Source organism: Phytophthora sojae (assembly GCF_000149755.1).
Source record: "Phytophthora sojae unplaced genomic scaffold PHYSOscaffold_4, whole genome shotgun sequence".
Classification (NCBI taxonomy): domain Eukaryota; phylum Oomycota; class Peronosporomycetes; order Peronosporales; family Peronosporaceae; genus Phytophthora; species Phytophthora sojae.
Genome location: NW_009258118.1, coordinates 1,074,244 through 1,086,718, shown reverse-complemented (window position 1 = coordinate 1,086,718; position 12,475 = coordinate 1,074,244). Strand labels below are relative to the sequence as shown.

Genomic DNA, 12,475 nt, shown 5'->3' with positions numbered 1-12,475 from the left:
TCGGTATGGAGATCGAGCAAGATGTGGCGACTGGGAAGGTGTCGGTGCGGCAGACCAAGTTCGCGAAGGACATTCTCGAGAAGTTCAAGATGGATGAGAGCAACCCTGTGAAGACACCGCAGGATCCGGGTCTGAAGCTGACCAAGGCCATGTGCGAGGGAGGCTGCAAGCACGACGAGACCATGGCGAATGTTCCGTACCGGAACGCCGTGGGCTGCCTCATGTATCTCATGGTGGGGACTCGTCCGGACCTCGCAGCGGCAGTGGGAGTGCTGAGCCAGTTCGCAGCGGACCCATGTCCGACACACTGGCAGGCGCTCAAGAGGGTCTTCCGCTACATCCGAGGCACGAAGACGCACGGCCTCGTGTTTCAAGCGAGCAGCGAGGACGGACTGCAAGGCTACTCGGACGCGGACTGGGCCGGCGACATCGAGTCTCGACGGAGTACGAGCGGCTACGCGTTCATGATGAACGGCGGATGCATCAGCTGGCGAAGCAAGAAGCAGCGCACGGTGGCGCTCTCGTCGACGGAAGCCGAGTACATGGCGCTGTCGGAGGCCACGCAGGAGGCGGTGTGGCTCAAGGTGTTTCTGTGCGAGCTGGGCGAGATGGCGAGCGATGAAGCGGTGAAGATCTACGAGGACAACCAAGGCTCCATCGCGTTGGCCAAGAACCCAGAGTTCCACAAGCGCACCAAGCACATCGACATTCGCTACCACTTCGTGCGCGAGAAGGTGGAAGACGGTCAAGTGGTGTTGCAGTATGTTTCGACACTCGACATGCTGGCGGACATCATGACGAAGCCGATCGCGGCGCCGCAGTTCGACGCGCTCAGGACGAAGCTGGGCATCGTGGTCGCTGACGAGTCGAGTGGGAGTGTTGTCAAGACTGATGTGACGACGCCCCGCCAAGCGACCGTGTGACGCGAACGCGTCATCAGTGAGGTCGGCGTGACCTTCACTGTGTGGTACCGAAATCATTCAGGTGATTACGGGACGATGATTACGTCACGGTGATTACGCCAAGATTGTGGGTACAAGATGGGCATCGACGTGGCGTTCTCTGATTGGATAAGGTAACTGTGTATCCAGTAGAGAATCCAGTAGGGTGTATCCAGTAAGAGGTACCCAGTAGCAGGCTTAGAGGTAGCACGCGGTTGCGAACTAAGGACCTGAATCGAATCACTTTGCATTTTGCCAACTACTGCTCAAGTGTTCTTCCTTTTGGTTATGAGCCCAAGCCCCGTCTTCCCTGACCAAGACCCCGACTACGCCTTCGCCATGGACGCCGCCCCGACCGCGACCGCCCGCATCAACAAGTTCGACGGAACTAACTTCCACACATGGAAGTTCAAGATGCAGATGGTGCTGGAGGAGCGCGAACTGTGGGAAGTGACGAGTGGGGAAGTGAAGTTCGAGCAGTGCACGACCGCGGCGGACCAAGCGACGTTTCGCAAGAAGTCGCGCAAGGCGCTGGCGATCGTCTGTCTCGCGTTGGAGGACTCGCAGCTGCCGCTGGTGCGGTCGGCGAAGGACGCGCATGATGCATGGTCAAGCCTCGAGGGACACTTCGAGAAGAAGAGCCTGGCGAACAAGCTCTTTCTTCGTCGACGGTTCTTCACGACAACGATGGACGAAGGTGATGATGTGCTGGAGCACATTAACAAGCTCAAGACGCTGGCGGAACAGCTCGATGCGGTCGGCGCTCCGGTGAGCGAGGACGACTTGGTGATCACGCTTCTTGCCAGTCTGAGCGAGTCGTACCAGTTCCTCATCACGGCGTTGGAATCGCGTTCCGACACGCTGACGTTGGAGCTCGTGACGTCTCGGCTCCTGCACGAGGACATGAAGCGCAAGGAACAAGGTGGCGGTGCTGACGGAACCGCGCACGCTCAAGGTCAAGCGTTCATGACAAGCGACAACGGGAAGCGCAAGGGACGGCAGGCGCAAGCGCAGAGGACGAGCGCCTGTCACTACTGCGGCGAGCACGGACATTGGATCGCCAAGTGTCCGGTGCGGATCCGCGAGAACGGGGAGCGGCAGAGGCCGCAACGAGCGAACGTCGCGCAGGTCGAAGATGACTCTGGCGACTTCCTCTCCTCGGTTGGTGGCGACACGGGTGCCTCCAAGCTGAGCGGCATGTGGCTGGTCGACTCGGGTGCGACGCAGCACATGACGTACTCGAAGGAGTACATGAAGAACTACAAGAAGATGTCTCCGGTGGACGTGCATCTGGCGGACGACGGCGTGGTTCAGGCGGTGGGGAGCGGCGACATCGTGATGTCGATGCAGACACCGCGCGGCATGAAGAAGGGTGTGCTCACGGGTGTGTGGCACATCCCGAAGCTGTCGCGCAACCTGTTCTCCGTCGGCCGCTTCACCAAGGACGTCGGGCCAGTGACCTTCGAGAGCGACGGGTGCTTCGCGGAAACGAAGGGTCTCAAGTGGAAGCTCGGCGCTCGCGAAGGCAAAGGACTGTTCAAGCTCTGCATGACGCCGAGGACGCCTGCTGACGAGGCCAATGCGGCAAGCTCGAAGAATCGCCAAGGGGACACCACGTCGTACCTCTGGCACCTTCGACTTGGTCACATCGGCCATGGTGGTCTCGACGCCATCGTCAAGAAGGGCTACGGCACTGGCATCCCAATGACGTCGGTGAAGCAGTGGGAGGTGTGCGACGGGTGCGCACTCGGCAAGCAAACGCGAGTAAGCTTCATGAAGTCGTCGCCGAACCGTGCGAAGCAAGTGCTGGAGGTGGTCCACAGCGATGTGTGCGGTCCGATGCAGACGGCGACGTTCGGAGGCAAGCGCTACTTCGTCACGTTCATCGACGACAAGTCGCACTTCTGCGTGGTGTACCTGCTACGGACCAAGTCGGAGGTGGCTGCCAAGTTCGCTGCGTTCGTCGCGTTGGCTGAGACGCAGACCGGCAAGCGAGTGAAGGTGCTTCGGAGCGACAACGGCGGCGAGTACACTTCGGGTGCGATGGCCAAGTTGTGTGCGGATCGTGGCATCGAGCAGAAGTTCACGCCGCCATACACGCCTCAGCTCAACGGAGTGGCCGAGCGAATGAATCGGACGCTGGTGGAGTGTGCGCGCTGCATGCTGGAGCACGCCGGGTTGTCGAAGGAGTACTGGGGAGAAGCGGTGATGACGGCCACGTTCCTCCGCAACCGGTGTCCGACGCGCGCCATCAGTCACGACAAGTCGCCGCACCACGTTTGGACCGGCAAGAAGCCTTTGCTGGCCAACCTCAAGGTGTTCGGGTGCCACGCGTACGTGCACGTGCCGAAGGAGAAGCGGTCGAAGTTCGACGCTCGGTCGGTGCGCTGTCGTTTCCTCGGGTACTCGGAGCACGAGAAGGCGTATCGGTTCGAGGAGATCGAGAGCGGTCGCGTGTTGGTGAGCCGCGACGCGCAGTTCATGGAGGATGTCTTCGACGGTGGGAGACGCGACTACGCTTCGAAGGAGGTGTTGGTGGGTCTTCCGACAGATGATGATGAAGACACCACGGATGAAGAGACTCAGTCTAGATCAGACGAGAACAGAGAAGAAGCTGCGCGGAATCAAGACTTTGAACCCGGCAGCAAGCGACACCCGCGGACGCAGTCGCTCGAGGAAGCCGTGGAGGTTCCGAGTGCCAAGCGGTATGCGGTGCCGAGACGACAGCAGCCGCTGGACGAGATGTCTGCCGCAGCACAAGAGAAGGAAGACTTCGAGGCTGCGTACGTCGTGGATTCAGTGGGAGAGATGCCGACAACGTTCAAGTCGGCGATGGAATCCAGCGACGCAGACAAGTGGAAAGAGGCGTGCGACTCGGAGGTGGAGTCGCTCCGCAAGAACGAGACGTGGACCCTGGTGCCACTGCCGAAGGGACGCAAGGCGATCGGCTGCAGATGGGTGTTCCGCGTGAAGGAGAACCAGTCTGGAGAGATCGAGCGGTTCAAGGCGCGACTGGTGGCGAAGGGGTTCTCGCAGAAGTACGGCATCGACTACGACGAGACGTTCGCGCCGGTGGCCAAGTTCACGTCGATTCGGGTGTTGTTGAGTCTGGCGGCCAAGTACAAGCTCACAGTGCACCAGATGGATGTGAAGACCGCGTTCCTCAACGGCTTGTTGGACGAGGACATCTACATGGCGCAGCCGGACGGATATGTGGACGGAGATCGACCCGACTACGTGTGCCGGCTCAAGCGTTCGCTGTACGGCCTGAAGCAGTCGCCGCGGATGTGGAACAAGACGATCGACGAGTTCATGTTGAAGCTGGGGTTCAAGAAGTGCGAGTCCGACCACTGCATCTACTTGAAGCGGGACAATCACGACATGATGTTCGTGGCACTGTACGTGGACGATCTGGTCCTCGCCAGCAGCAGCGACGGGATGCTGAAGGACACGAAGCAGGCGCTGAGTGACCGGTTCGAGATGACTGACATGGGCCAGCTCAAGTACTTCCTCGGTATGGAGATCGAGCAAGATGTGGCGACTGGGAAGGTGTCGGTGCGGCAGACCAAGTTCGCGAAGGACATTCTCGAGAAGTTCAAGATGGATGAGAGCAACCCTGTGAAGACACCGCAGGATCCGGGTCTGAAGCTGACCAAGGCCATGTGCGAGGGAGGCTGCAAGCACGACGAGACCATGGCGAATGTTCCGTACCGGAACGCCGTGGGCTGCCTCATGTATCTCATGGTGGGGACTCGTCCGGACCTCGCAGCGGCAGTGGGAGTGCTGAGCCAGTTCGCAGCGGACCCATGTCCGACACACTGGCAGGCGCTCAAGAGGGTCTTCCGCTACATCCGAGGCACGAAGACGCACGGCCTCGTGTTTCAAGCGAGCAGCGAGGACGGACTGCAAGACTACTCGGACGCGGACTGGGCCGGCGACATCGAGTCTCGACGGAGTACGAGCGGCTACGCGTTCATGATGAACGGCGGATGCATCAGCTGGCGAAGCAAGAAGCAGCGCACGGTGGCGCTCTCGTCGACGGAAGCCGAGTACATGGCGCTGTCGGAGGCCACGCAGGAGGCGGTGTGGCTCAAGGTGTTTCTGTGCGAGCTGGGCGAGATGGCGAGCGATGAAGCGGTGAAGATCTACGAGGACAACCAAGGCTCCATCGCGTTGGCCAAGAACCCGGAGTTCCACAAGCGCACCAAGCACATCGACATTCGCTACCACTTCGTGCGCGAGAAGGTGGAAGACGGTCAAGTGGTGTTGCAGTATGTTTCGACACTCGACATGCTGGCGGACATCATGACGAAGCCGATCGCGGCGCCGCACTTCGACGCGCTCAGGACGAAGCTGGGCATCGTGGTCGCTGACGAGTCGAGTGGGAGTGTTGTCAAGACTGATGTGACGACGCCTCGCCAAGCGACCGTGTGACGCGAACGCGTCATCAGTGAGGTTGGCGTGACCTTCACTGTGTTGTACCGCAATCATTCAGGTGATTACGGGACGATGATTACGTCACGGTGATTACGCCAAGATTGTGGGTACAAGATGGGCATCGACGTGGCGTTCTCTGATTGGATAAGGTAACTGTGTATCCAGTAGAGAATCCAGTAGGGTGTATCCAGTAAGAGGTATCCAGTAGCAGGCTTAGAGGTAGCACGCGGTTGCGAACTAAGGACCTGAATCGAATCACTTTGCATTTTGCCAACTACTGCTCAAGTGCTCTTCCTTTTCGTAGCACCCCGTGGCAGCTTGCCGCTCAGCGAGTTTAAGTATCTGTAAAAGCAGCCAACCAACCCATATTAGCATCCCAGCTACCGCCAAATCCACTCTAATATCGTACCGCTGTGCTCGTGTACGATTGATCGGTGCGCCGTGAATGTTGGTTGACGAGACCATGAATTTTGGAGAATTGAAGAGAATTCCTGTAAGCACCTTCGTGTAAGGTGTCTTGACCGAGTAGTAATTCTTCTTCTTCTTGAGTAGAAGCAATTGGGCTTGCTCTACTTCGACTCCGATGAGGGGTCCTATAAATTCGCAGCAAACAGACACAGTCAAGTAAAATAGGAACAACCCCCCCGAATGCGCTCATGTACCTTCGCAAAAGTGCCGCAACTGAAACTGGATCAGTTGATTCTCTTGGTGCTTCAAAACCCTGGGGAGGGAGTCGTTCAATACGACGGAAGTGCTTGCACGGAGCGAATCGATGCACGTTTCCTTAATTACTATTGAGGGTTGCTGGTCTTGGGTACTGTGTACCAGTTGTACCCATTTACCGGTTAACCCGAACCGGTCCAATCCGAACCCACGTTGATTATGGTGATTACGGTAAGTTGTTTACGCCACCGATGATTAGACGAGTAGGATGATTGGATGAACACCGGTGAGTGATGGTTGATTAGATGCACTAGGTGATAGGACGCAGGGTCGCGTGTCTATAACAGTAGGGTGTAAGCTCCAACAATTCAATCACTTTCGAATCTTCATTCTACCCCTCAAGTGCCTTCGCTCCGGTCCCGCCGTCTGCGACGTCCTCCCTCCGCTTCGTCCGAGCTTCGTGTCCAAGATCCATACCTTCCATCAGGTTATGAGCCCAAGCACCATGTCCTCTGCCCAAGACGCCTCGACCAAGGTCTCCATTGACAAGTTCAACGGGGACAACTACGCGACGTGGAACCGCTACATGCGTGGCGTGTTCCTGACCAAGTCGACGTGGCATGTCGTGAACCGCGAGACGACGCCGAGCTTCACGGACTCGCGGGCCAAGGACGACTACGTCAAGTCGAGCAACATCGCGTTCGGACTGATGTTGCTCCACATGGACGCGGACTACCACCATGTGGTCGACGACTGCGAGGAAGCGTGGGTTGCGTGGACGCGCCTGAAGACGCTGTACGGTGGTTCGCAGAAGGCTGGACGCATCTACCTGAAGCGCCAACTCTTCAGCATGGAGATGTCGGAAGGCGGCAACGTCTTGCATCATTGCAACGAGGTCCTCAACATCAGCGCCAAGCTCAGCAGCATCGGCGCCAAGATGGAGGATGAGGACGTGGCGATCTGCCTGTTGCGCAGCCTCCCCAAGAGCTACGAGAACGTCGTGCTGAACTTGGAGATGAGCAGCGCTGAACTACGATCGCAAGACGTCGTGAAGGTGCTGACGAATGAGACAAGGCGAGAAGACGGCGACGGTGAAGACGGAGAATGCGGCCAAGGCGTTCAACACCGACCGAGAGTCTCGCCAGTGTACGTACTGCGGGAAATTGGGGCACACGATTGACAAATGCTGGACCAAGCAGAAGGACGAGAATCGGGGCCCAAGACGCGGCGGCAATGGCAATGGCCGTGGACGCGGGGCCAACAATGCCCAGTGGAGGAACGACGACGCCAGCTACAACTACGACTACGGCTATGATCGAGTGGCGTTCGCGGTCTCATTGGAGTGTGGCATTTCGACGGGCAAGAATGTGTCCGGGTTGTGGGCGGTCGACAGCGGCGCAACGCACCACATCTGCAACGACAAGGCCAAGTTCGCTCATTTGATTGAGCGGAATGAAGGCGAACTTTCGGTGGCCGACGGCAACAAGGCGGCCATCATGGGTGTGGGGACCATCGTGGAACGAGTGGTTCTGCCCAACGGCGACGAGCGCGACATCGAGATCAAGAACGCGCTGTACGTCCCAAGCATGAGCAAGAATCTGCTTTCGGTGCCACAGATCAACAAGAGTGGTCTGTTCCAAGTCGTGTTCGACAGCACCAAGATGCAGATTGCGCACAAGGGCTCCAAGCAAGTGGTGGCGACGGCAAACCTCGTGGATGGACTCTACTGGCTCCAGACGCCTCAGCGATCGGCGAATGCGGCGACCAGTGGGAAGACGGTCGACTTACACGCGCGTATGGGTCACGCTCCGGTGGAGGTGCTTCGCAAGATGGTCGACAACAACATGATCAAGGACGCGAAGGCACCTTCCAAGTCGAGTGGACCAAACGTGTGTCGCGGCTGCCAGCAAGGGAAAATGGTCCAGAAGCCGTTCCCAAGCAACCGTGACAAGCGTCACTACGACACGTTCGAGCTGCTCCACTTCGACGTGTGCGGCCCCATGGAAGAAGAGTCACTGGGTGGCAGCAAGTATCTGCTGCTGATCGTGGACGAAGCCAGCGGATGCATGAAGGGATTCTGCCTGCGTGCCAAGTCGGAGAGCGAGGACTGCATCAAGATGTACGTCACGAAGGTGCAGACGCAGTTCGGCAAGAAGGTCAAGTTTGTGCGGCACGACGGAGCCCGTGAGTTCGCGACCAACTCGCTCAAGGCCTTCTACGAAGTCGAAGGCATCGAGCAGCAAACCACGGTTCCGTACGCGCACCAGACCAACGGCACGGCAGAACGCGCCATCCGGACCATCGTCACGATTGGCCGCAGCATGCTGCATCACGCCAAGCTGGACAAGAGCTTCTGGGCTGAGGCGGCCATGACAGCCATCTACGTGAAGAATCGTCTGCCATCACCCAAGATCGAACACAAGACTCCGTTCGAGATCGTTTACAAGTCCAAGCCGAGTGTGAAGCACATGCGTGTGTTCGGATGCCAGACGTACATCCTGACGCCGAAGGAAAGACGGCGCAAGTGGGACCCCAAGGCTCGCGCCGGGCTGTTCCTCGGCTACGAAGAAGTGTCCAAGGCGTATCGAGTTTATGACATCGAGGCGGGGCAGGTGGTTATCAGTCGCGATGTCAACTTCAATGAGTCGACCTTTGGACTTTCGACGCATACTTCGGATGAAGACGTCGATGATGCTGTGTTGGACTTGGACGCGCTGGACCTGGACGACAACGATGGACCGCGCCAAACGAGCTTCAAGCAGGCGGGGAAGCGCAAGTACCGACCGAGTGGCGACGACAACACTGCCAGAACATCGCGCCCCGTTCGCCACCGAGCTGGCTTAGAAGAAGCAAGTGCGCCGGACGTATCCTCCTCGCGCCGAGCCGACCCCGACGAAGAAGAAAAGTCTGGGGACCAAGATGAAGACGACGACTCGACGCCTCCAGTGTTTTGGCGTGCCAGTGCCATCGCTGTGGAAGCAGCAGCCGATCTATCGGAGCCGACGACGTTCCAAGAGGCTGTGAACGGTCCTGATCAAGTGCACTGGCGCAAAGCGATCCGCGCGGAGCTCAAGTCGATGCGACTGCGTGGTGTGTTTCGAGCTGCCAAGTTGCCTAACGGACAACGCGCCATCGATACCAAGTGGGCGTTCAAGATCAAGCGCAAAGCGGACGGCTCGATCGAGAAGTACAAGGCGCGCCTCGTGGCCAAGGGCTTCAAGCAGAAGTACGGCATTGACTACACCGAGACGTTCTCGCCCGTGGTCAAGTATGTGACGCTGCGCATGGTGATCGCGATTGCTAAGTATTTTGGCTGGCCCCTCGACCAACTCGACGTGGTGACAGCATTCCTGTACGGGATAATGAAGGAGGTGGTCTTCTGCGTGGTTCCGGAAGGCGTCGAACTGGATGGTGACTTCGACTGCCTGGAACTGGTGAAGGCCATCTACGGTCTCAAGCAAGCTTCGCGAGTGTGGAACGAGACCTTCGACGAGTTCGTGTGCTCCATCGGCTTCCAAGTGTCGGCCTTCGATCCGTGCCTCTACATCAAGGTGGTGGACGGTCACTGCGTGCTTGTACTGGTGTACGTGGATGACGTACTGATTACCGGGAGTTCGCCCGAGCTGATCGCACGCACGAAGACCGACCTGAAGACGCGCTTCGAGATGACCGACAGCGGCAAGTGCGCGTTTGTTCTTGGGATCGAGTTGGTGGACGGCCCGGACGGCAGCGTGACCATGTGCCAGCGGCGATACGTGGACGACATCCTGAAGCGCTTCGCCATGGACGAGTGCAAGGCCGTGGTGAGTCCGGTGGACATGAGCACTCGACTGGTTCCAAGCGACGCGGCGACCAAGGTGAACGCTCCGTTTCGCGAAGCTGTTGGTGCTCTGATGCACCTGATGACCGCCACGCGCCCAGACATCGCGTACGCCGTTGGCTATGTATCGCGCTTCATGGAGAACCCCCAAGAGGAACACTGGGTTGCGGTCAAGCGTATCTTTCGCTACCTGCAAGGCACCAAGACGCATGGGATCTGCTTCAAGCCGGGCGACAAGATCGACTTTCGTGGCTACTCGGACGCGGACTGGGCCGGCGACCTCGCTGACCGCAAGTCCACTTCAGGCTACACGTTCATGCTCATGAGTGCGCCTGTGAGCTGGGGAAGCAAGAAGCAATGAAGCGGAGTACATCGCGCTCAGTCTGGCTATCCAAGAAGGCAAGTGGATTCATCGCCTGCTATGCGAGATTCTGGCGGCCGCTAATGAGACTGGACCCGAACTCATGATCCGCGAAGACAACCAGTCGTGCATCAAGATGACGAAGAACCCAGTGAATCACGGTCGCGCCAAGCACATCGACATCAAGTACCACCCCATCCGCGATGAAGTCAAGCGCGGCGAAGTCAAGCTCCAGTACTGCGAGACTTCTGTGATGCTAGCGGACATCATGACGAAGGCGCTTGCGGGACCACGCCACACGGATCTGACGGTGGCTCTCGGCATTCGTGGGACTTCGCATTGAGGGGGCGTATTAAGGGTTGCTGGTCTTGGGTACTGTGTACCAGTTGTACCCATTAACCGGTTAACCCGAACCGGTCCAATCCGAACCCACGTTGATTATGGTGATTACGGTAAGTTGTTTACGCCACCGATGATTAGACGAGTAGGATGATTGGATGAACACCGGTGAGTGATGGTTGATTAGATGCACTAGGTGATAGGACGCAGGGTCGCGTGTCTATAACAGTAGGGTGTAAGCTCCAACAATTCAATCACTTTCGAATCTTCATTCTACCCCTCAAGTGCCTTCGCTCCGGTCCCGCCGTCTGCGACGTCCCTCCCTCCGCTTCGTCCGAGCTTCGTGTCCAAGATCCATACCTTCCATCAACATTCGCATGGAATTTGCGATTTCACACGTAGCGCAAAAGAAAGGAAGATCTTTTAGTTCCTTTTGAGGAATTTGAGGAATTCCTTCAACTAATCCATTGCTAAATATTGCCAAAAGTCTGGCCTTGTGAACGTGGCCTAATCTATGATGCCACTTCTCCAGCAAAGCTATTTTCTGAGCTTGTGTATAACTTTTTCTTACTGCATTAACTCTGCTGTACTTAGATGAGGGCAGATAATATACTGCTCCCTTTTGAACGGCTGCAAATAAAAGCTGCCCTTTCTCACTGAAAAAATACAAAAACTTATCATCTCGGGATTGAACGTGATTGTAACCTTGTCTGGCTAGATGACAAGCGCTAATTAAATTACTCCCACATTCCTAATCGAGAGCAATGTTCCTTATCTTTAAAACGATAGACTTATTGAAAGGACTTGCAATATGCATCTGTATTGAACCCGTTAAAGCAGTCTCCGACGTGCTACCGTTTCCGTACTCAAACTGGTGACTCGAACCTGTGTGGACAGATTCGAACCAGCTCCTGTCCGGGCTTATCCCCAGTCCAGCTCCTGTATCAACAATCCACAGATCATCCGAAGCTGTTAATCGCAGTAGCCAATTTAAGTAAGCACCATACTTCTTACGTACCCTGGTGTCGACTTGACCGAAACTCAGCAGACAGCCTCCATTCTCGTCTTCCGATCCGGCCTTTTCCGACTCAGGTAGCTTGAACGCTTCTTCCATCTCGACGTCCGTGGGTCCGTCACGCGTCGTCCTTTGCTTCTTGGTAACGTGCTGCACCGTGGCAATCTTCTTAGTCCCGTTGGGCGCCCGCTTGGAAAGTTGGGTTTGCAAGTTGGTGCGGAAAAGCGTTCCCCCTTCACGGTTTGGGTCGCGGTCGGCCTTCATGCGCTCGCATTGTGCCTTCTGATGTCCTTGGCCGAAACAGTAGAAACACCCTTGGTCCTGAACCTTGGTGTTGGCATCTGACTTGCGCTTCTTAGTGTCGTATCCACGCACAGCACGCTCACTCTTGACATGGTTTTGTGGTGTAGCGGGATCGGCCAAAATCTGGTTAAGGCCTGATCGAGCTTCCCACCAGCGCCCAGACACCGACTAACGGAGGGGGTCCCCCAACGATCCGTGATCGGCTGAACTTGTTCTCACCTTGTCTACCCGTCGGCGGGCTGGATCTGCTCTCTCGGGGCTCCGAAGATGCAGCACTTGGTGAAGATCGAGTGTCTTGGCGTGACGCGGGGATAGTTTGTGGAGCAGCGCGGTAGTCTTCGCTCTGCGTCCGAGTATACGCTCCGATCGAGGGTTCTTCGCTGCGATCGGTCGGCCTGGAGTTGATCCAAGGCCTGTAGCTGCCTTTCCGGGTGTGTTCCTTCCTTTCCTGAGTTGCTTGCCGCTTCCTATAGCGGGATCGAGGTCGATGGAGAGACGCAGCGATCGCCGGCCAAGCAGTATCCGGTCGATCGAGGACTTGCACACGAGAGAAAGATCACTAGAGTAGGTCAAGCTGGCCAATGTATTAATCCAGT

At 57.2% G+C, this 12,475-nt stretch overlaps 4 protein-coding genes across 4 annotated transcripts in view; all 4 read right to left on the bottom strand.

Moving 5' to 3' along the window:
- Positions 1-1,846, bottom strand: part of PHYSODRAFT_504264 (hypothetical protein) — a gene marked incomplete at both ends in the record, with an annotated part of 5,167 nt that extends 3,321 nt beyond the window's left edge. The window contains 2 exons of the mRNA XM_009527544.1: positions 1,440-1,508; positions 1,593-1,846. Of these exons, the coding sequence (XP_009525839.1) occupies positions 1,440-1,508; positions 1,593-1,846 (323 nt within the window). The remainder of the gene's footprint in view (positions 1-1,439; positions 1,509-1,592) is intronic.
- A 1,197-nt stretch (positions 1,847-3,043) lies between these two features.
- Positions 3,044-3,424, bottom strand: PHYSODRAFT_499780 (hypothetical protein; the record flags this gene model as incomplete). Its single annotated transcript, XM_009527543.1, has 2 exons — positions 3,044-3,164; positions 3,201-3,424. 2 exons carry the CDS (start codon positions 3,422-3,424, stop codon positions 3,044-3,046), a joined length of 345 nt encoding a protein of 114 aa, XP_009525838.1.
- Positions 3,425-10,931: 7,507 nt separating this feature from the next.
- PHYSODRAFT_389391 (hypothetical protein) lies at positions 10,932-11,312 on the bottom strand (the record flags this gene model as incomplete). The annotated part of the gene is made up of 2 exons (XM_009527542.1): positions 10,932-11,110; positions 11,219-11,312. Coding segments are annotated over 2 exons (273 nt in total), but the record flags the coding sequence as incomplete, so codon positions are not given.
- Positions 11,313-11,482: 170 nt separating this feature from the next.
- PHYSODRAFT_260532 (hypothetical protein) lies at positions 11,483-11,840 on the bottom strand (the record flags this gene model as incomplete). The annotated part of the gene is made up of 2 exons (XM_009527541.1): positions 11,483-11,530; positions 11,580-11,840. 2 exons carry the CDS (start codon positions 11,838-11,840, stop codon positions 11,483-11,485), a joined length of 309 nt encoding a protein of 102 aa, XP_009525836.1.
- Between the last annotated feature and the right edge of the window lie 635 nt (positions 11,841-12,475).